General features: G+C 43.0%; 1 protein-coding gene across 5 annotated transcripts in view; it reads right to left on the minus strand.

Annotated features, from left to right (window-relative positions):
• CROCC2 (ciliary rootlet coiled-coil, rootletin family member 2) overlaps nucleotides 1-20,430 on the minus strand; it is a 993,480-nt gene that overhangs the window by 400,842 nt on the left and 572,208 nt on the right. For all 5 annotated transcript variants that reach the window (XM_033959482.1, XM_033959484.1, XM_033959480.1 and 2 more), the window contains 2 exons: nucleotides 8,456-8,649; nucleotides 8,043-8,170 (listed from right to left, as the gene is read on the minus strand). In XM_033959482.1, the coding sequence (XP_033815373.1) occupies nucleotides 8,043-8,170; nucleotides 8,456-8,649 (322 nt within the window). The remainder of the gene's footprint in view (nucleotides 1-8,042; nucleotides 8,171-8,455; nucleotides 8,650-20,430) is intronic.

The following is a 20,430-nucleotide window of genomic DNA, read 5'->3' on the forward strand; positions in this document are numbered from 1 at the left end:
ATATGCACAGGTGAAGGCTGCTATTCTGTAAAGAGCCAGCTACACTACAGAAGGAAAAGAGAATCCCCAGAGCTTCTTCTATAGGCTTAAGGATGTAGCCTGGAGGTGGCTTCAACCTGAAGAGAAAACTGGCCCAGAGATAGCAAGAATGGTACTTCTAGACCAGTTTATTGAAAGATTACCCCAGTCTATGAGGCAGTGGATGTGGCAGCACCCTAATTTGATCCATGAGGGTGTGGTTAAAGCCACAAAAGCCTTCTACCAGATGCAACATGAAGCTGAACCTTATAAAGTAGGAGCAATGGGATTCCCGAGAAGAGAAAAAGCAGGATCTAAGAAGATAAGGGACCAAACTACACTTTTTAACCCAGGAGTCCTGAAGGGAAGGCCCGAGCCATGGAGGCTGACTTCACCTAGAATTGCAACAAGAAAATTGACCCTGGTCCCTCCACAGAGAGTAATATCGAAGAAGCAAAGAAATCATGAAGAGTCGATGTCCAGGATGAAGGCTTTATTCAAACAAATAAATAATCCACATAAAAATGTCTAGGGCCTGAACCTCTGGTGAAACATATGGACCCAACACGGTCTGTGTTTCAACAGTATATTCTTATTCAGGGGTCCCTATTTGGTCCTAAATGCAGGTGTTGAGATTTTACATTCATTATTTGATCCACATGCCTGCATTTAGGACCAAATAGGGACCCCTGAAGAAGAGTATACTGTCAAAACACGGCCCGTGTTAGGTCCATATGTTTCACCAGAAGTTCAGGCCCTAGACATTTTTATGTGGATTATTTATTTGTTTGAATAAAGCCTTCATCCTGGACATCGACTCTCCATGATTTCTTTGCTTCTTCACCCAGAATTGGTCAGCCCAGCTGGGTCAGGGACAAGATATGAACACCATCATCTGCTTTAAGTGTGGAACCAAGGGACATTTCGCAAAAGACTGCCTGGGAATAGACGCTATGGATGTGAATGTCATGGAACAATAAGACTGCAGTATTATGGAGGCCTCTCTAGCTGGAGACTGGAACTGCCTTACAGAAGTGGAATTGAATGGGAACCCCTACCAGGTGCTGATAGACTCTGGCAGTGTCAAAACTCTTATTATTACCTGACTGCAAGTAAATTATGACCGGACTGTGGTACTATCATGTGTGCATGGAGATCACAGATAGTATTCTATATCCCAGGTGTCTCTCCAGACTCCAGTTGAGCCACCTAAGGTGGAAGCAGCAGTCCTCCCATGGCTTCCTCAGTTGTATTGAGCAGGGACTTCCCAATGTTTGGAGGTATCTGGGTTCAGTTAACTGTTTGTATCCAGAGAAAGTAAGAAGATCCCGACTTCTATAAAGAGGACCCAAAGGTGCCTAAAATCCGCTGATAACAGAGGCAGGAAAAATTGCACTATCCCTTGAACTTGGGAGCGGCGATTGATGAGGATCCAGTGTCAGGAGAAGAGGAACAAGATATTCCAGACACATTGGATAGCCTACCCAAATGGAGTTGGAGTGGGTTCCCAGAGGATTCTAAGAAAGCCCAGGCTGAGGATGAGTCCCTTAGGACAGCATGAATGGTGACTGTGGATGGGAACCCCATGGGAAATCAAGATCCCTCTAAAATAGCACCACAGTTCTTTATAATTAAAAGGGGTCTGATATATAAGGTAGCCAAGGGAACCCTGGAGGGGGAGGAGATAGAACAGCTGTTAGTTCCCCAGCCCTACCACAAGCAAATCATGCAGTTAGTCCATAGTCACTTGCTAGGAGATCACATGGAGGGGAGAAGACCCGAGAATGAATTTAGGCCTGGTTTTTCTGGCTGGGTATATACAAATAGAGTTATTCTATCAAACCTGCCAACCTGCCAGTTAAATAATCCTGCAAGGGTTCCACCAGCTCCTCTTGTGCCTATGCCCCTAGTTGACACTCCTTTTGAGTGAGTGGTTATGGACTTTGTGGGACCTTTGGCGTACACCACTCAGGGCAACAAGTATATTTTAGTCCCAATTCTTATAAATCTCCATTGGTTACCTGTTTCTGCTTGGATTGAGTTTAAAGTACTCTGTCTGATCTATAAGCTGCGACACACTCAACAACTTTATATCAGCCAAGTCAGATGTTGCATTCTGATGAGCAACTCTGTTTGGAGGTGCCATCTCTGAAGCAGTTGAGACTAGGATGTCATCACCATTCCATGCTGGCAGCACAGTATGTGCTGCTGTGGAATGCCTTGCCACTTGAAGTAAAGAGGGCTCCTTCCTTATTAAGGGCTCCTTTTATCAAGCCGCGCTAGCGGTATAATGCGCGTAATAGCATGCCAGCCGCGCTAACTGCTAACGCCTGCCATGAGCAGGAGGTAGTTTTTTGGCCAGCGTGGGGGTTAGCGCGTGATTAAAAGTCACTAACTCCACTAGTGCGGCTTGATAAAAGGAGCCCTAAGTTTTAGGAAATTTATTAAAACAGTATTGTTTCAGCCATACTACTGTTAATATCATAGTTTTATGATTAAGCTGTTTTTATGTTAATTTATTGTTTGTTTCCTGTGTTTGACTGAGAAGAAGGTTTTTATTATGAGTGTTTTCTTGTATCTTGCACAGAATTGTAGGATGTGCGAGTAAGAAATTTTAAAATAAAATAAATATGAGATAAATTCTGGACTACTTGATATCTAGGGGCTATTACTCTGCGCAACATGAATGTCACTACAGTGGCCACTACCTTGTGGGAAGTCTTCCAAGTTTATTTAAAAATTTCTTATACTGCTTAATCACATTTCTAAGCGGTGAACAATAATAATAAAATTTATATAGCATACAACAATCGGAGAACAAGGTTAAAACATTACAAAACTTTACATATCATCAATGGGAGAAAATTAGTAAAAACAAAAGACTTACATTACAGACAATCGAAAATGAGAGGAAAGAAGGTAGGAACTACAAAATACAAAGAAAAGAAAACAAATATGGAAAGTACAAAAGGTAGGGTAACTGCAAAAAAAAAAAAAAAGTGTGAATAAGCCCTTACAAGGGCTATTATGAATCATAAACATCAAGAAATAAAAATGTTTTTAGCTTTGCCTTGAAGTGACCTAGGGAAGTTTCTTCACGCAGATAATTCGGTATAGAATTCTAAAGGGAGGGTGCTGGCACTGAAAAAATGTTTGATCTCATGGTGATGATGTGCTTTAATAATGGAATAGTTAGAAGATGTTGGGCCATTGATTGAAGAGATTTAGTAGGAGTGTAAGGAATAAGTAATCTGTCAATGAATTTGGACTGACTGCTTAAACAGGTTTTGAAATTTAGAAAGAGAATTTTATAACTAATTCTATGTTCTACCGGCAACAAATGAGCTTTGTATAAGAGGGGAGTTACATGGTAGTATTTTTTTGCATTGAATATAATTTTTACTACCATATTTTGTACTGTCTGAAGGCGTCTTATTTCTTTTTTTGTTATGCCTTTGTCTATGTCTTCTCCAGGATGGAATCCCTATGGAAATACTGACAGACCAAGGGATCATCTTTATGTCCAGAGCCATGAAGCAGGTGTGTACCCTGCTAAAGATGAAGACTTTATGGATGTCCATTTACCATCCATAAATGGTAGGTCTGATGGAGCATTTTAATAAAACTCTTAAGCAAATGCTAAGAAAATTTGTGACTGAAGATGAGAAAAACTGGGATTCTCTCCTTCCGTATGTGCTGCTTGCCATTTGTAAAGTACCCCAGAGCTCAATGGGGTTTTCTCCATTTGAATTATTAAATGTGGAGACTGAGAAGAACCCTGAATATGGTTCTAGAAGCCTGAGGGGAAGAACCTAGTCGAGGGGGGAATTTGGCTGAATACATACTCACCATGCAGGAGTGACTGAAGAAAGCTGAAGTGGCTAAACTCTGCTTGGAGAAGGCTCAAATGGGTCAAGCAAGCCTAAGCCTATAAACAGAAAGCTGGGCAGAGAGATTTCAAGCCCGGAGACTGAGTCTTAGCTCTCCTGAAATCCTCTGAGAGCAAACTATTATGCAAGTGGTAGGGGCCATTTGAAATAGTGGAGAAGACTGGACCTGTTAAATACAAGGTGGCTCGACTCAACAAGGGAGATAAGGCAAAGGTCTTCCATTTCAGTCTACTAAAGAAATGGATCCCGTTGACTGCAGCATTAGTCTAGAACAGTGTCCTGCAAACTTTGTTGAGCTGCAGCACACTAATGTAGTGGCTGTGGCTCAAAGCATCTGGAAGTGCGCAGATGTCACCATGGCAGATGAAATTTAATGTGGACAAATGCAAAGTGATGCACATTGGGAAGAATAACCTTAATCACAGTTACTGGATGCTAGGGTCCACCTTGGAGATTAAGAACATAAAAACATAAGCGTCGCCTCTGCTGAGTCAGACCATGGGTCCATCTCGCCCAGCAGACTGCACCTGCGGAGGCTCCCCAGGTCCATGACCTGTATGTGATCTTTTACCTAAAACATTTTATTCCCTAATTATTTAATATTCTGTATAGAAACAATCTAACTATACCCTTCAATCCCCTTTTCCTTCAGGAAATCATCCAATCCTTTTTTGAAACCCAAAATCGTACTCTGTCCTACCACCTCCTCTGGAAGCGCATTTCAGGCATCCACCACCCTTTGAGTGAAGAAGAACTTCCTAGCGTTTGTTCTGAAACTGTCATCTTTCAATTTTTTTGAATGCCCTCTTGATTTTGTTTTCCCCGCTAGTCTGAAGAATCTGTCCCTCTCCACCTTCTCTATCCCCTTCAAGATCTTATAAGTTTCTATCATGTCCCCTCTAAGTCTCCGCTTTTCCAGGGAAAAGAGCCCCAGCTTCTCTAGCCTTTCCGCATATGGAAGGTTTTCCATACCCTTTATCATCCTTGTTGCTCTTCTCTGGACCCTCTCGAGTATCGCCATATCGTTCTTAAGGTATGGCCACCAGTATTGAACGCTGTACTCCAGTTGCGGGTGCACCATCGCCCGATACATGGCAGGATAACTTCCTTCGTTTTGGTCGTGATACCTTTTTTGATAATGCCTAACATTCTGTTCGCCTTCTTCGAGACCACTGTGCTTTGTGTCGCTGGCTTCAGTGTTTTATTCACCAAAACCCCCAAGTCCTTTTCTAGGTTGCCTTCCCCCAGTACCATCCCCCCCATCGTGTAGTTATACATCGGGTTTCCTTTCCCTATGTGCAAAACTTTGCATTTCTCTACATTGAAGCTCATCTGCCATCTATTTGCCCACTCACTCAGTTTGTTCAGGTCTCTTTGTAGTTCTTTGCATTCTTCAACAGTTCTGACCCTACTGGAGAGTTTTGTGTCATCTGCGAATTTTATGACTTTGTACTTCGTCCCTACTTCCAGGTCATTTATGAATATATTGAACAGCAGCGGTCCCAGCACTGACCCCTGTGGGACGCTACTCGTGACCCCTTTCCAGTCAGAGTAGTGTCCCTTTACTCCCACCCTCTGTTTCCTGTCCGCCAGCCAATTTTTGATCCATCTAATCACGTCCCCTTCCACCCCGTGGTTCCACAGTTTCCTTAGTAGGCGCTCATGGGGTACCTTGTCAAAGGCTTTTTGGAAGTCCAGATATACGATGTCTATTGGGTCGCCTTTGTCCAATTGTTCGCTTATCCCCTCAAAGAAGTGCAGTAGGTTCGTTTGGCATGATCTTCCTTTACAGAACCCATGTTGGCTTGTTCTCATCAGGTTGTTTTTTTCTATGTGCTCATTAATACTGTCCTTGATCAAGAATTCAGCCATCTTCTCCGGAACTGAGGTTAAGCTCATCAGTCCACGGGTCGCCTCTCGATCCTTTTTTGAAGATAGGTGTAACATTCGCTATCCTCCAGTCCTCCGGGATTACCCCTGTTTTCAAGGTTAGGTTGCAAATCCGCAGCAGTAACTCCGCTGTTTCGTCTCTAAGCTCTTTCAGTACTGTCGGGTGGATTCCGTCAGGGCCCGGAGATTTGTCAGCCTTAAATCTATCTATCTGTTTGAGTACGTCTTCGAGGCTTACCTCCATGCATGATAATTTTCCCCCTTGATCCCCCTTGAAGATTTTTTCCGGTTCCGGCACGTTGGATGTGTCCTCTTTTGTGAAGACTGATGATAAGAACACGTTTAGTCTGTTTGCCACCTCCTCTTCCTCCTTCACCACTCCCTTCCTGTCTCCCTCATCCAGAGGTCCCACCTCTTCCCTTGCCGGCTGTTTTCCTTTCACATAACGGAAGAATGATTTAAAATTCCGTGCCTCCCTAGCAAGTCTCTCTTCATACTCTTTTTTTGCTTTTCTGACCATGCGGTGACATTCTTTTTGATGCTTCCTGTGCTCTTTCCAATTTTCCTCGGTTTTATCCTTTTTCCACTTCCGGAATGATTTTTTCTTGTCTCCTATCACGTTCTTAATTTCATTGGTTATCCATGCTGGGTCTTTTGCCTGATTCTTTTTGGACCCTTTTCTAAATCTGGGTATATGCAGATTTTGCGCTTCGTTTACCATGTCTCTGAATAAGGTCCAGGCTTGCTCCACTGTCTGTGCTTTCCTGGAGCTGTTTCTGAGCTTATTCTTCACCATTCGTCTCATGGCCTCATAATTCCCTTTCCTGAAGTTAAACATTGTTGCAATAGTTCTCCTTCCCCTTGGCATTCCTAGTTCCACTTTGAACTGGATCATGTTGTGATCGCTGTTCCCTAAAGGCCCTACTACTTCCACTCCCTTGGCAGGTCCTTTCAGCCTGTTGAGGATTAAATCCAGAATAACTGTCTCTCTTGTTTCCTTGACAAGCTGTTCCAAGAAGCAGTCCCGTACGGTCTCCAGGAACTCCGTTTCCTTTGTACATTTTGAAACTCCAAGACTCCAGTCTATCCCGGGATAGTTGAAGTCTCCCATAACTATGCTGTTTGCGTTTTTGCATTCTCGCCTCAACTCGGCTCCCAGTTCCATATCTTTTGCTTCAGTTTGCCCAGGTGGGCGGTAGTACAGTCCCATCTTTATCTCAGCTCCCTTTCCTCCCAGTATTTTAACCCATAGTGATTCCAGTTGGTCAGTTGTCTCTGCTGCATCCACTCTGGTCGAGTGGATGGTGTCCTTTATGTAAAGTGCAACTCCTCCTCCCTTCTTATGTGTCCTGTCTCTTCGGTAGAGCTTGTACCTTGGCAGTACTATGTCCCATTTGTTTTCCTAGTTCCACCATGTTTCTGTGATTGCCCAAGAAAAGGATCTGGGTGTCATTGTAGACAATATGATGAAACCTTCCGCCTAATGTGCGGCGGATGCCAAAAAAGCAAACAGAATGCTAGGAATTATTAAAAAAGGGATGGTTAACAAGACTAATAATGTTATAATGCCCCTGTATCGCTCCATGGTGCAACCTCATCTGGAGTATTGCATTCAGTTCTGGTCTCCTTATCTCAAGAAAGATATAGTGGCACTAGAAAAGGTTCAAAGAAGAGCAACTAAGATGGTAAAGGGGATGGAACTCCTCTCGTATGAGGAAAGACTAAAACGGTTAGGGCTCTTCAGCTTGGAAAAGAGACAGCTGAGGGGAGATATGATTGAAGTCTACAAAATTCTGAGGAACTTTATCAAAAGCTTTCTGAAAATCTAGATATACTATATTAACTGGCTCACCTTTATCCACATGTTTATTCACACCTTCAAAGAAGTCAAGCAAATTTGTGAGGTAAGATCACACCCAAGTCCCACTCTTCTGTCATGCACATAAGTTTTTCACCCTCTAAACTGTACTATTTTGTCGGGTTTTGCAGCCCAAATGCATGATCTTGCATTTCTTAGCATTACATTTTAGCTGCCAAATTTCAGACCATTCTTCAAGCTTCACCAGGTCTTTAATGCAATGTATAGTTAAGATTTCCATGTGAGTTAAAACCTGCATTGAAAACCTTTTTGCATTGCAAACCTGTGGTAAAACTGTATTAATACCATGGTAACTGTGTGGGAAGCTTCAGTATCAGCCCCCAAATACTGTAAAAGGGTCAGTGAAGATATGTACCATACTGTACCTATGAGAGTCCTCTTTGCTAGAAGTATACTTTTATTTTCCCCTTCCAGCTGTTCCTTTCGGGCTTCCAGTTGTGTTACCAATTGTTGTGTCTCATATAGGCTGGTTTCCAGTGCATCTTTCTCAGCTCTGAAAAAGTTATCAAATGATCAGAAGTATACAATGAAATGCCAATGAGGTGATAGTAGCGAAGATGGGATAGTAGCCTATTTAAATGTGTGTCTGAACCCATAGAGAAGTAAATTTGAGTACTAGAGTCTTTGGGAGCACATGGAAGAATATAGAGATCATGGTTTAAGAGTTTGCATGAGATTGATGCCAGAAATTATGGAGGACAAGTATCAGATCCCAAAGGGTAAAGGGAAAGTAAGCTATCAGAGTACTTTTACTCTAAAGCAATTGGAAGCTTTTTACCTGAGTTTAGCCAATTCCTCAGTTGTGGTTCGGCTCTCCCTTTCCACAGCAGTAAGCTGGACACCCAGTGCTGCATTTTCTTTGGTCAGCTCCTCTTTGTTCTGCATGACTCGCATGAGGGAGTCTCCCAGCATGTTTGTTTCACGATGACTCTGCAGCAGCTGTTCACTCAGGGCATGTTTCTGATTATTTAACTGTAAGGAGAGGCAGCAAATAAACAGAAAGAAGGGGAGAGAAGAATGCCTAGAAGCAAGAGAGTGATGGAGGGAGAGGAGGGGACAGATATAGAGAAAATGTTATATACATAAAAATTAAGAGCGAGGAGAGACAAAAAATATACAAAAATGTTTAAAATAGAAAATAGGATTAAGATAAGGAACAAATAAGAACAAGCAAAAGGGAGAGGAAGGAAAGAGCTCAAGGAAAAGAAAGACAAAGAAGAAAAGAAAACAAGGCAGAAAGCAAGATAGTAGAGTAATACTGTAGTAGACTGTCATTTTTTAAACTATTCCATATGCAATAAAGTATGTGCAAGTGTCTGCAGTCTCTTCTTTTTTAATTTTAGCAGTTTTGAAAGTGAAATTATGCAGATTCCCCACAGATTTCTCATCTATGTGGGCAATATTACATTACATTACATTACAGATTTCTATTCCGCCATTACCTTTCGGTTCAAAGCGGATTACATTACAGTGTTCCATAGTAAATATTGGCAGATAAATGGCCCGTCCAATGTGCATAGCTGAGATTCTTCCTTTCCGGTTTTCTACCACTCTGCATAGAAGAGCATATAAATTCTGAATCTTAAACCAACACCCCCCCCCTGCCCTCTCTTCCAATCTCTTAATATCTGTACCATGTTCCTATGACTGCCTTCCATTCTAAAGACAGTTTAATAAACCGGGCATTTATGAATGTATGTGCATTAGAGAGTGACTCTCAAAAGGTTGCCTAAAGTTAGGTACATAATTGGTTGTTAGCACTCAATTATTGATGTTTCTTACCTCATTAATCAATTTATTTAACTTGGGCATGGGAATTTGAGTGCAAAATATAGAATCCAGAGTTTAGTATGCAAAGTACTGCATGCAAGTTATAGAATTGTGCCAGTTACAATACATGTGGAACTTAATTTATTGAATTACAAGTTAATTGGCATTAACAACACACATGGGTTATAAAATACTATTTGTTACATACCTAACAGACTGCAGTTAGGCACAAGCATTTATACCAGCTTTGAATGAGTATAAATGAGCACTTATGAGCTGGCATAAGTGCTTGCACCTGAACTTAAGTGTGCAACTTACGAGGACTTATAACTCATAGGACTTACACTAATTTTCTATAATTGAAATTACTGATGTTAATTGGCAGTCTTAAAATTTGCACACTCCTCTTGACACACAATTCTATAAAGCATGGCACTTAACTTAAATCACATGTATCTGAAAAGTGTGCACAGATTTACAGAATTCATTGAAGCACACATAAGTTGCTTTTAGCAAGTGTAAGTATGGCACCCAAAAGTTAGGTGAAGGATCCATGCCAAACAATATTCTATAAAAAGTGTGCTCTCTTTATAAAACAGCTCTTAGCCCTCATGTTTTTTGGCACTAAATTTTCGATGCCATTTACTGAATTACCTCCATAGTATAAAACTGTATTCATCAAGTTTATAGAATTAGCAGGTACTGTATGTGCATAAATTTACAGAATATTGATATTTATGTGCATATATGCACACATTCGCTTACAAATGTCAATAACCTGTCTAAGCAGTATTCTATAAATGCTCATGCAAATTACATACTGAATATTTGCAAGAGGGGGTGTACACAGGAGAAAGCAAGGGTGGGACATAGGTGTGTCTCCCACTTACAAGTATAGCTTGCAGAATACTATAAGTTACACACATCCCTGCTACATCCAGCTCTATGGCTGATATCTACATACAGTGAACCCTCAATTTAACAGACTGCTCGGGGGGAGGGTGTCTGTTAAACCCAATTGTATGGAAATCCGAATATCCCTACTTCCTGTAAATAACTCCCTCCCCGGAAGCTTTTCCTCTGGGAAGTGGCTGCTCAGCCCCAGAATGTTGCACTGGCATCACTTAAAGAGCGTCGCTGAAGAGGGTGATGCATTGCAAACTGGGAGTTGTAGTCACTGGGGCGCAATCCGTTAAATCTGAAGTCCGGATAAACAAGGTCCAGATTATCGAGGGTTTACTGTATTGATCATGCTAATACTGGGTTATGCTTGTATTCAATAATAGAACCTGTGCAACCCCTACATGTCTCAGGCACATCCATATTTTAGCCTCTACACATCCATTAATTGTCTTCCACTTTGGGGGTTTTCAGAACCAATACTTAATCCAAAGCCCATGCTCCCTGGGCATAAACATTGATTCTTATTATTGGCATGTATTGTACACACACAAAGTTACTTCTGCCGCAAGGCAGGTCTAAATTTGAGCAGCAGCATTCCAGTACGATATTTTATAAAGACACAGACATAACTACATATAATGTGGCAAATAAGGCCTATTAACAGTGTATCAGGACCACATAATGAGTTACAGTAATATGTTTAACCAGGGACTGAACTAATATAGTTAGAACAGTAGAAGTTATATAAGCACTCAACAGGCAAATTATTTTATTCTATTTAAATGTATCCTTTAATGTAGAAATACTAGAGTATAAGAGTAACCTAGTGATTAGAGATTGTTGTTGTTTTTCCAGGCTAACAAAAAAGGAAACCTGCTGCTCCTTGTGATTTCCGTTGCCACAGGTTCAAGCTTAGATGTCCTCTGAAATTCACATTGAGCAAATGAAAAAAGTGTGAGCTACATTCAAATAAATAAAACTTAAATTTAGCAAAATCCTCAAAATACAAATGTGTTTTAATGGAAGAACAATCTCATCTAGAATTACAGAGGTATACATGACTAAAAAGGCACTTTACCAATGTAATTCACTTTAGCTTTCACAAAGCTGATGTTCATTACTATTCATTACAAGTTTCCAAGTTTATTTAATATTTGATTAAACGCCTATCCAAATACTTTCATGGTATGCAAAAGAATAACCCATTATCGACAACTGCAGGAAACTCATTGACAAGGGAAACAATGTCCTTCTGGTGCTACTTGATCTCAGTGCAGCCTTTGACACCATTGACCATCACCTTCTCATTATGTGACTCACTGAGATTGGCCTCCAAGATATTGAATTGCACTGGTTTATTTCCTTCTTAAGTAACAGAACCCAAAGTGTACTAATGGGCTCAACCCTATCAAAACCAAAACCAATCAAATACAGGGTGCCACAGGGAGCCTTACTATCCCCTCTCTTATTCAACCTGTCCTAGATATGGTGCACAGACACCAAATTGGATCCACTCTTTCACCGATGACATCCTTCCTTTAGGGAAGAAATGTGACTCCCAGATTGTGAAACTCCTCAACTGTCTAATAGAAATCAAAACCTGGATGTCTATAAATAAACTGCAACAAAACACCTCTAAAACAGAACTCCTTTGGATCTGCAAAGAGCAGTGTACCACATACACCTGCTCCTCTCTTATCTGCGAAACCACTACCCTAGCTGCAAAAACCAAGTACACAGTATGGAAATACTTCTTGATGCAAACCTTTCACTCTCTTGTCACATCTCACTGGTAGTCTCCTCCTCATTCTACTATCTTCGACAGCTCCGGAAAATAAGAAGCTACTTCTCCGAAACTGACTTCACCCAACTTCTCTATGCCTTTGTCCTGTTCTCCATGGCCTACTGTAACGTACTATTCAATGGATCGACAGCAAAAAATCTCCAGCATCTACAATGCATACATAATGCGGCAATTAGACTCCTGAAAAACCTCAATGCCCATGACTCCATCTCAGAAGCACTATAATCAGCCCACTGGCTACCGATTACCAAAAATTGTATCTTCAAGGGCCTAGTAACAAATACAAGTCCCTACACAACATGGCACCCAGATACTGTCACAACCCCAGTCTTAAGGCTAAGCTTGTGCCAGGTAAATCTCCTCAAAACCCAGGCCTTACCCTTAAAAGGGCTGATCAGTGTAACAGGTTCTACTCAGACAGACAAGGAGGTTCTGAGTTCAAATTGAACCAGCATGATCCAGAACCCTGGGGAGGGGAGGAATATTGGGACAACAGCCTGGAGCAGCAGGAGGTGCCTTGCAAAAAGGGACAGCCTAGGAGGCAGGCTCCTAGCTTAGGTAATGCACAACTGCTGGGTCCAATTAAGGCTCAACAGAAAACTCAGCAGAAACAGCATTTTGCCCTTCCCCCTCACAGGTTAGGGCGTGTCCAGCTCAGGGCTTTAGAAGCTGAGTTGAGAAAGAACAATTCAGTCTACCCTGGGTCAGCCCAGGAAGGAGGCTCGCAGGACTGGGCTCCTGACTCTACACAAGGCCAGGACATTGAAATGTTGGAGGCAGCTCCTGTCCCTGAAGCCAGCCAGACAGCTAGCCCAGTTGCCATGGAGTTTATGGATACTGCCATGGAACCGGAAGACATAGTCATGGAGGAAAGCTAAGTGAAATCGCTTGACCTTTTTTCTATGTTTTGAATTTTGGGGTTTTTCTTTTTGAACTGCCTGGAAGCACAAGTCTGGGACCAAGTGAGCTGTGCTAGCCTCACCGCTGTAGGTGTGCCTGATTTTTGGGACATTGAATGTAGTGTGTTTTTTTTTTTCTTGGCATTTTTACTTTTTGCTGTTTGGATGGGACTTTGTTGCTGACCGTGTGAAAGGGGTAGTAGTGGGGAGAATCCACTGAAGATCCTCAGGGCGGGATTGTGGGGCCAATTTTGTTGGCAAGCTTTAAATAAGTGGATTCTGCTACTCCCCTCCCCCACTAGCTGTTTGTTAAGTTGGCTGGGGAAGGCCTGTTAAAAACCAGGCCTAGGCAGCGTGTTCTAGACTGTTTAAAAACCTAGTGAAGAACCAGTATAAAGGCTGGGTAGTTTTTGTAGCCTTATTTTGCCCTTTTGAACTGTGGGACTGTTAGGGCAAAGCTACAACTCAGCCACTGGGGCGCTTACCTGCAAGAAAGGTGTGGGCTATGTTTTTGGTAAGCCCGGATTTTCTGTTTGTTTGAATTCAAAGACTAAACTGTAGCAGGGGCTACTTGGGAAAATAAAGTTGGACTCAAGTTTATTGAAAAACTTTAGTGTTCCTGACCTTTTACTTTATTTTATTCTTAAGAACCAGCAGGACCTTCAACTTCCTTTGAAGGCACGTCGAGCTCGGTGTTTGCTGAGCCCTGGTCGGGAGCCAGTTGCAAAACCCGGCACCGGCAGGCTCACAATACATATCAACCAAACTTCCTCCATATGTCCCAAATAGACCGCTCCTCTACAAGGAGGAAATATGTCTGCAAATACCTCCTGGTCGTGCCCTCGAATTCCAGAGCACCGGATGCCATTCCTACTCCCACTTCCTACCAAGTTATTGAAGTCAACTGCCTCCTGACATAAGATCCCTCAAAGAGCTTCTGAACTTCCCATAAATCCAGTCACTCCCTTCAAACTATATGTTTTCTAATGTACTCTGAATTAGATTCACTCTGGTTGTTAACTGAAGATGGAAATAACCATGTGTTAACTTAAAGACCAAATTGTATGCTAAACTTGACTCTGTATATCTAACATTACTGTACAAATGTAAATTCATAATTTGTTTGCCTATCCTTTATGTAAGTCAACCTTGTTACCCATTCTGAGCTCGTTGGGGAGGATGGGATAGAAAACTTAACAAATAAATAAATACAATTGGAGAAATTGCCCTTGATTTGTTTTAGAAAAACCCTGAAATCGTATATGTTTAAGAAATTTCTAACTGATAACTGAAAGATGATGTATCTATTCAGAATTTTCTAGTTAATAACTGAATGTTGATATTTACTGACTTTCTCCTATCCTATTATTGTTCATTAATGCCTCCTTAAGTTAAGTTTTGTTAACTGGTTCGAGTCCCTCAGGGGAATGACCCATTATATAAGACTAAAGATTAGATTAGAATTTATTGGAAAATATTAAGCTGCTATTATAGTAGGAGGAGGTGCTGAAAAGTCCTCAGCCCAACCAAGAAGGGAATGACGTGGAGCCATTAAATTTACAAGTTATTCCATTTAGTCACCCCTAAGTTCAACACATTTAGCACATCGTGTATGAAGTTTCTGTAACCCTTCCAGAAATACTCTGTCTAGTCACTGAAATACTGCTCCACTGCTGCAATCACCTCCGAATCACTCGAAAATTGTTGCCCTTTTAAACTCTTTTTAAGTCAGATGGAGCAAGATCCCAACTGCATCAAAACATCCATCATTTTGCCAGCCTTGTGAGCAGGTACATTGTCTTGCATAAAGAGAACTCCTTTCCGCAGTTTCCCTCTCCCTTTTTTCTTTCAATGCCTCCTTTAATTGGCATAGCAAGTTACAGTAGTATTCTGCATTAACTGTTTGCTCCTTGGAAGATAGTTAGTCATTATAACACCTTCCTGATCCCAAAACACTGTGACCATGACCTTTCCTGATGACTTTTGGGTCCTGAATTTCCTTGACCTTGGAGAACCTGAGTGCCACCCTAGCATGGACTATTGTTTTGTCTCAGAATCATAGTGGTGTAATCATGTTTCATCAATAGAAACTAGTCGTTCCAAAAAATTGGCACCAGCTTGCTGAAAATGCTGCAAAACCAACTTGGAAGTGTCCATTCAACGTCATTTCTCATCAGCATGAAAACATGGGCACCCCCTTGGCTGACAGCTTCTGCATACCCATCTGCTCGTGGATTATACACACAACACGTTCCTTGGATATCTTTAGTGTCTCAGCAATTGTTTTAGCTAATATTCACCAATCTGCCAAAATCAGATCATGGACATGGTCAACAATTGCAGGAGTTGACACCATTTGATGCTTCCCAGACTTTGCTGTATCTTCGGTTTCAAAATCTCCACACTGAAAGTCTACACACCACTTCTTTACTGTGAAGTATGATGGACATCTGTCACTCAATGTTTGCATCATACATTCATGGATTTCCTTTGAAATTTTCTTCCTCAGGAATAGGAACTTCATGATGACTCAGAGTTCCACACTTGAAAATTCCACACTTTTCGTTGACATGGTTCAATCAATGATCTGAAGCAATGTCAAAACATAGCATTATCATTCTGTAAATTGGCACTTTGCAAAAGTAAATAAATAAATAACACTCTTTTCAGCAGTGCATACCTAGCATATATGACACCCGGGGCCCATCATTTTTTGACATCCCCCCATCTATATGAAAAATATATTTTTTAGTAACAATCCACATATCGCACAACAAGAGTGCACCTAGGAAAAGGCAGCATCTTAAACACTGCAGTGAGCACTAGAACACCAACACATACATTATAAAACTAAACAAGCCAGATCCCGCACAGTCAATGCCAACTGAAAACTATGTCCTTTTCATACACACAGAACAGAGATATACCCTCACCCATATGGAATAATCACAAACTAAAAATAGAAATATGTAGACAAAAGTTAAACTGACCCGCCAAGAAACCAGACTCTGCATACAATGCAATACAACAACACCACAAAAACAGTGACACATGTCCTCTAATACTGTGCAAAATATAAAGACAGTAGATGTAAATTTGAAAAAACTGATACATAACAATCACCACTTTACAAATTAACAAATAAAAATAAAACAAATAATGAGAAATAAGAAAATACCATTTTATTGGACTAATCCATTTTTCAATTAGCTTTCAGAGGCCAAATCTTTCTTCAGAACAGTACAGTATACTGCTGTTATGCTATTCTGTCTTGAGGAAAGGGGTGTAGTCCAATAAATTGCCTTATTTCCATTTCCTATTTATAAACTTTTATCAATACAGTTACAATACTACTTGATTCTAAGTAAAGCAACAAAAAAATCTTTCTACCTTTTGTCGTTTCTGCTTTAATCATCTTCTCTCTCTTCTTTCTATACAGCGCTTGTCTTCTCTCCCTTCCATGCAACATCTGCCCTCTCTTTGCCCCTTCCACCCAGCTTCTGCCCTCTCTCTCTACCCCTTCCATCTACTGCCCACACTCCCTCTGCCCCTTCCATCTACCGTCCACCCTCTCTCTCTTCCATATGGCATCTTCCCTCTTTCTATGTCCCTTCAATAAACTGTATATCCAGGGTCCCTTCTCTCCTTTGCACATGATTCATTTCAGCTTCACCCCCTCTCCATTTTTCTGTCTCCACCCCCTCCCCTATGCTTTGGCATCTCTCTCTTTCTCTTCTCCTTTCCTTCCTTCCTTCCCACTCCACACCATGGTGTGGTATCTCTATCTCTATCTCCTTCCCTTCCCTCCCCCTATGCCATGGCATCTCTTCCTCCCCCTCCATGGTCTGGTATCTCCTTTCCTTTCCATCCCTCTCATGGACTTGGCATCTCTGGTTCCTCTCCCTTGTCTTCCTTCTCCCTGCTTCCCTCTCTCTCCCCAATTGGGTGCAGCAGCAGCAGCATTTTTCTCACCCCTTTCCCTGTGCAGCAGTAGCATTTCTCCCCCCTTCCCGTGCAGCAGCAGCATTTCTCCCCCCCCCTTCCCTGTGCAACATTTCGTTCCCCCCCTTCCCTGTGCAGCAGGAACATCTCTTCCCTGCCCAGCATGTCTGGCCAGTTCCCCTACTCAAAGCAGCAGGCGTCTACACCTCACACGATCCGCGGCTGCATTGGAAGCCTTCTCTCTGACATCGTGACGTCAGAGGGAACACTTCTGACACAGCCGCGGATTGCGTGAGGAGCCGATACCCGCGGCTTTGAGCAGGGGAGCCGACCAGAAGTGAAACAACCACCGGAGGGAGCACAAGCTGGGACAGACACCACTGTTTACAGAAGGGATGCCCACACTTTTTGGGCTTGCGAGTTACTTTTAAAATGACCAAGTCAAAATGATCTACCAATAATACAATTTAAAAAAAACACAAAGCACACTGTACGCAGAGAAAATGTTAATTATCATTTATATTCAGGGGGGGTTTCAAAGAGGTCAAGGCATTGTCACTTCAGTAACAACTATACAAAAATAGACAAATACCCCCACCCTTTTTACTAAACCGCGATAGTTGTTTTTAGTGCAGGGAGCTGTGCTGAATGCCCCGTGCTGCTCTCGATGCTCATAGGCTTCCTGTGCTAAAAACCGTTATTGCGGTTTAGTAAAAGGGGGCCATAGTGCAAAATATAGACAGCAGATATAAATTCTCAAAACGGACACATTTTGATCACTAAATTGAAAATAAAATCATTTTTCCTACCTTTTTCTCTGGTGATGTCATAAGTCTCTGGTCCTTCTTCTTTTTCCTCCTGCCCCCCCTCTTTCTTTCTCTCTCCCCCTGGCCCCCTCTTTATTTCTACCTTTCTTTCTCTCTCCCCCTGGCCCCCCTCTTTATTTCTGCCTTTCTTTCTCTCTCCCCCTGGCCCCCCGCTTTATTTCTGCCTTTCTTTCCCTCTCCCCGGCCCCCTCTTTATTTCTGCCTTTCTTTCTCTCTCCCCCTGGTCCCCCTCTTTATTTTTGCTTTTCTATCTCTCTCCCCCTGGCCACCCTCTTTATTTCTGCCTTTCTTTCTCTCTCCCCCTGGTCCCCCTCTTTATTTTTGCTTTTCTATCTCTCTCCCCCTGGCCACCCTCTTTATTGCTGCCTTTCTTTCTCTCTCCCCCTAGCCCCCACAAAGCCATTGTGCCAATTTCTCCACTTCCACGATTCTTTCCTTACCCCCACCCCCAAGCCAGCAGCCGATTTCTCCCTGCTCCTTCACCGAGCCAGGCCCGATGTGTACAAGCATCGGGCCTACAACATTTCACTTCCGGCGTCAGTTCTAATGGGGAGGAAGTTGCTGGCCAGCCAGCCAGCGATTGACTGGCCCAGAACTTACCCTCCGATGTTAGAATTGACGCCGGAGGTGAAGCCTTGTGGGCCCGACGCTTTTTCCCTGCCCACCAGCCCGCCTCACCTTTTGTCTCCATCTACCAGTTGCCGGCTGGCCGGCCGGGTTAAGGAATGACTGTGGGGGAGCCGGTGTCGGGATGCGGTGGTGAGACGGAGCAGTGGCAGAATAGGGAAGGTGGCCGGCTGTGCACCCCCTTGGGGCGTGCACCTGGGGAGGACCAACCCCCCTACCCCCCACTTAGTATGCCACTGCTTTTCAGCTATAGTGGTAAAATAATGCTCAGAATTTAGGAAGTTGGTTGGGCTGAGAACTTTTCAGCACCCCTTCGAAAGGCATATTTTAGCTGATTAATAGAATTATACATGAACAAAAGGGACAGGTGAAGGATAGGTGTGATTGTTCATCATTCATATTTATTTGATTTTACAGATAATGTATAAAATACTGATTTAGAGCTAGTGCAAAAGTATTAGGTATCCTAGGTCAGTGTTTCATTACTTCTTCAAACAATAAGGAAATCCAACAAAGACTGCAGTGCAAAGATAGCAAGCAAAAAGCAAGAAAAAACTGCAGACAATATGTACAAAGTGCAGTCTATGTTTATTATACCAAATGTTAAATGCGGTTACTAATACCACCTTTTTACAAACCAAGGCACCTGACACGGTCCGTGTTTTGGAAAACACGCCTTCCTCAGGAGTCCATGGTTGATAAGGTTTAACACAAAACCGCAATTTAAATTGATAATGAACAAAAGCAGTAATCACGAGCCGACGGTTCCAATGCAAAATGGATACCATTTTGCGTTGGAACTGTCGGCTCGTGATTACTGCACACGTGGAGGGGCATAATAAAAAAAACCGTCTAAGTCCCCTTTTGGCCTAAGGCCTTAAACGTTGACAGTAGAAGCAGGGAAAATGTCCATTATCAAAAAAAACATCCAAAAGGAGGTTTTTTTTGATAATGGCCTGCCTCTACGTTCAGCTGTTTAAATGCCCTGACCATCACTACGTGTAAACTTATACCATATAATCAACCTAAAAAAAGCCTAAGCCCCAAACGTCCAAAAGAAGTGCTTTTAGGCGAAGGAGGAGCCAGTCCTTTGCCTAAAAGCTGGATTCTATAACCGGTGTCTGTCAAAACCAACACCGGTTACAGAATCCACCCCCCCACCCCCGACGACATCGGTGCAAGAGGGAGCCCAAGCCCTCCTGCCCCGGGCACCCCGAACTCCCTGACAGGATCGGGGCAGGAGGGAGTCCAAGCCCTCCTGCCCTGGGCACCCCCGAACTGTCCGACAGGATCGGACAGGAGGGAGCCTAAGCCCTCCTGCCCTCGACGCAAGGGCCCCACCAAACCCCGATCGCCCCCCCCCCCGCCGACCTGCGACCCCCCCTCCCCCGCCGACCCACCACCCCATCCCCCCTCCCCGTACCTTCAATAACGTTGGTCGGACGGATGGGTGAGAAAGCCCATCTGCCTGACAGGCCATCCATCCATTGAATGGCTGGCCTTAGGACCTGATTGGCCCAGGAAGCTCAAATCCTGCCCACAGGTGGGGCCTGATACGCCTGCTGCAAAGGTATGGAGCAGGGAGGGAGATGCTCAGGCAGGGGCGGGGATCAGGCTTTGGCAGCAGAGCGATCGGGCAGCAGTGATCAGGAGGGATGGAGGGAGGGAGATGCACTTCTTTGAGGGGGTAAACAGCCAGATGGACAAAGGGGAACCCATAGACATCATTTATCTCGACTTCCAAAAAGCCTTTGACAAGGTACCCCATGAGCGGTTACTTAGGAAGCTGTGGAACCACGGGGTGGAAGGGGATATACACAGATGGGTTAAACACTGGTTGGCAGGCAGGAAGCAAAGGGTTGGAGTGAAGGGCCACTACTCAGGCTGGAGGAAAGTCACGAGCGGAGTTCCGCAGGGGTCGGTACTCGGACCGCAGCTGTTCAATATATTTATCAATGACCTAGAAACAGGGGCGAAGTGT

This window comes from Geotrypetes seraphini, chromosome 9 (genome assembly GCF_902459505.1).
Source record: "Geotrypetes seraphini chromosome 9, aGeoSer1.1, whole genome shotgun sequence".
NCBI lineage: Eukaryota > Metazoa > Chordata > Amphibia > Gymnophiona > Dermophiidae > Geotrypetes > Geotrypetes seraphini.